The sequence below is a fragment of the Sus scrofa genome, unplaced genomic scaffold (assembly GCF_000003025.6).
Source record: "Sus scrofa isolate TJ Tabasco breed Duroc unplaced genomic scaffold, Sscrofa11.1 Contig2372, whole genome shotgun sequence".
In the NCBI taxonomy this organism is placed as follows: Eukaryota; Metazoa; Chordata; class Mammalia; order Artiodactyla; family Suidae; genus Sus; species Sus scrofa.
The window spans coordinates 29760-32189 of NW_018085078.1; the positions used below are offsets into that span (position 1 = coordinate 29760).

The following is a 2430-nucleotide window of genomic DNA, read 5'->3' on the forward strand; positions in this document are numbered from 1 at the left end:
GCTTGGGAACCTCCATATGCCCCAGGTGTGGCCTTAAAAAGCAAAAACAAAAGAATCTATGACTGGATGAGGTAAAGTTATGTAAGGAGTAAGTTAACCTAAATATGCCCTAGGATTTATAATTTCCAAACAAGGAGATTGTTCTCCATTGCTAGCACCTCAAAATTTTACCTGACAACTTGTATCTAGATTCCTTACACATACGATATGCTGTGTGGGAAAGGCTGCGTGCCAAGGAGCTAATGTACTCTCTAAAAACAAACAAAAAAAAGGACTCCAGCTTTCCATCTTCATTTCCCTTAGTTGGGACCTTTCCAAATCACAGAATTTATAGATCTCCCATAGGAACATAATAATCTATACCCAGGTACATTTATCTACATTCTTCACTTCTGTGTCTCAATCCCTTACTCCTTTAATGATGTTTCTAAAATCAAGCTTCCAAATCTACTTCCTGGAGACAAGTTTTATCTTTGGGTTTTCTTCTGAGTTGACACAACTTGAGTAACTAAGCAGAGCTACTAGTTCTTCATATATCCAATGTGATGACTCCTAACTTCCAGCAAAGCAAGACTATGGTTTATTCACAAACTTAATGGAAAGCAGAAGAGATGTTATTATATTTCTCCTATTGTCAAGATAATCCCATTTTTAATAATGCTATTTAGTAATTAGCAGTAGTGCATACTAAAATAGTCTGCTTTATGGTGGATTCCCTTTTCCCATGGTACTTAAGGCAATGAGTAGATGCCCTACAGCATAGCAGAAGTCTGTTCAACTAGGTAGATGCCATGTGCAGATCTGGCCATGTTAAATGTCAAATGCCTAGCGGAGATGTCCATAGGGCAGATGGATGTAGAGTTTTAGAAGTCCAAACTCAGATCCAGTTAACAAAATCTGATGTAGTGTCCCCATTTATTCAGTCTTTTTATAGCTACCTTCATGTCTTTGTTTCTTAATGTATATATGGTAGGGTTCAAGACAGGGGTAATAATAAAGTCAACAATGAACAGATATTTATCAACTGATGATCTGGGAAAAGGCCATACATAGAGAAACATTCATGGAGTGAAAAACAGGACCACCACAGTGATGTGAGCTGACAAAGTGACTAATGCCTTGGATAAGTCTCCCGAAGAACGGTTCCAGACAGTAACCAAAATGAAGATGTAGGAAAGGATTAGCAGAAAGAAGGTTCCCATACTCATGAAGCCACTGTTGGCAGCAACAATAAACTCAAACCTGGCTCCGTCTGTGCATGCAAGTTTTATGATCCTGGGAAAATCACAATAAAAGCTGTCAACTTTGTTAGGCCCACAGAAGGGCAAGTTTATAATGAAAGCAAATTGAGACATAGCATGAATCACCACAATCACCCAGCCAGTGATGACAAAGGAATCACATATTTTAGGACTCATGATGTTCAAGTAGTGAAGAGGCTTACAGATTGCTGTGTACCTGTCAAATGCCATGGCCATGAGTAATACCATCTCCACTCCTCCCATGATGTGGATGAAGCATATTTGTGTCATACAACCTTTGAAAGAGATTATCTTGTATTTCTTTGGAAGGTCTGAAATCATCTTAGGGACTGTTGTAGAGGCAACCCCCACATCAATGAGTGACAGGTTTGCAAGCAGAAAGTACATAGGAGAATGTAAGTGAGAATCAAAAATTACCAGAAACAAAATGGAGAGATTTCTCAGGATGATTCCTAAGTAGATCAAGGAGAATATCTTCATGAGAAAAACTTCAATTTCCCAAGAACCTGAGAGTCCCAGCAATACAAACTCAGAAACCGCAGACTCATTTGGTCCCTCAATTGGCTTGGGCAGAAGAGCTGATGGTCATATCACCTGAGAACAGAAAATGATGAAAAGTCAGAATGCATTGTACAAAAGTAGATTTCCTATTTGTCTTGCTAGTTTTGTCTGTGGGTTCCATTTTTCCGGGGTATAAATCACTTAATCTGATAAGGAAAAGAAGAAGGTAGAACATTATGGTGACCAGGGAAATGATTACATAAAGAGAAAAAAATGAATATTTTAGATCGAGGTGAATGGAGTTCCTTTCCATCTTGTTCCATCATCAGAGAGTTATGTTGTTTTGCTGCTCAAGATTGATAGGCACTTTCCCTGACTTCTTACTTATATGTTCTCTCAGCTGAATAGTCTCAGCCATTTCAGTCATCTTGACGTTAATGCTCTCATATTAACTTGCAAATTCTCCTTAGTGGAGAATAGGAAATTTTTAAGCCCAAACTGTGTATATTCTGTATTTCACCTTGCTTCTCTCAGAATGTGTGTTTCATTTTTGTTTTTGTTCAGTGTACAAGTTGGAAGTAAGGGGCTCAGATTGAGATTATTTATAACATTTTGCTCAAGACACATGTTATCATGGGGTGTGCTTGAACCTCTATATCAAATAAAA

The 2430-nt window shown here is 38.1% G+C and overlaps 1 protein-coding gene across 1 annotated transcript; it reads right to left on the reverse strand.

Moving 5' to 3' along the window:
* Positions 1-575: 575 nt before the first annotated feature.
* LOC110258556 (olfactory receptor 4F3/4F16/4F29-like) lies at positions 576-1568 on the reverse strand. The gene has a single exon (XM_021081807.1). It carries the CDS (start codon positions 1530-1532, stop codon positions 1062-1064), a length of 471 nt encoding a protein of 156 aa, XP_020937466.1. The 5' UTR covers positions 1533-1568; the 3' UTR covers positions 576-1061.
* Positions 1569-2430: the final 862 nt, after the last annotated feature.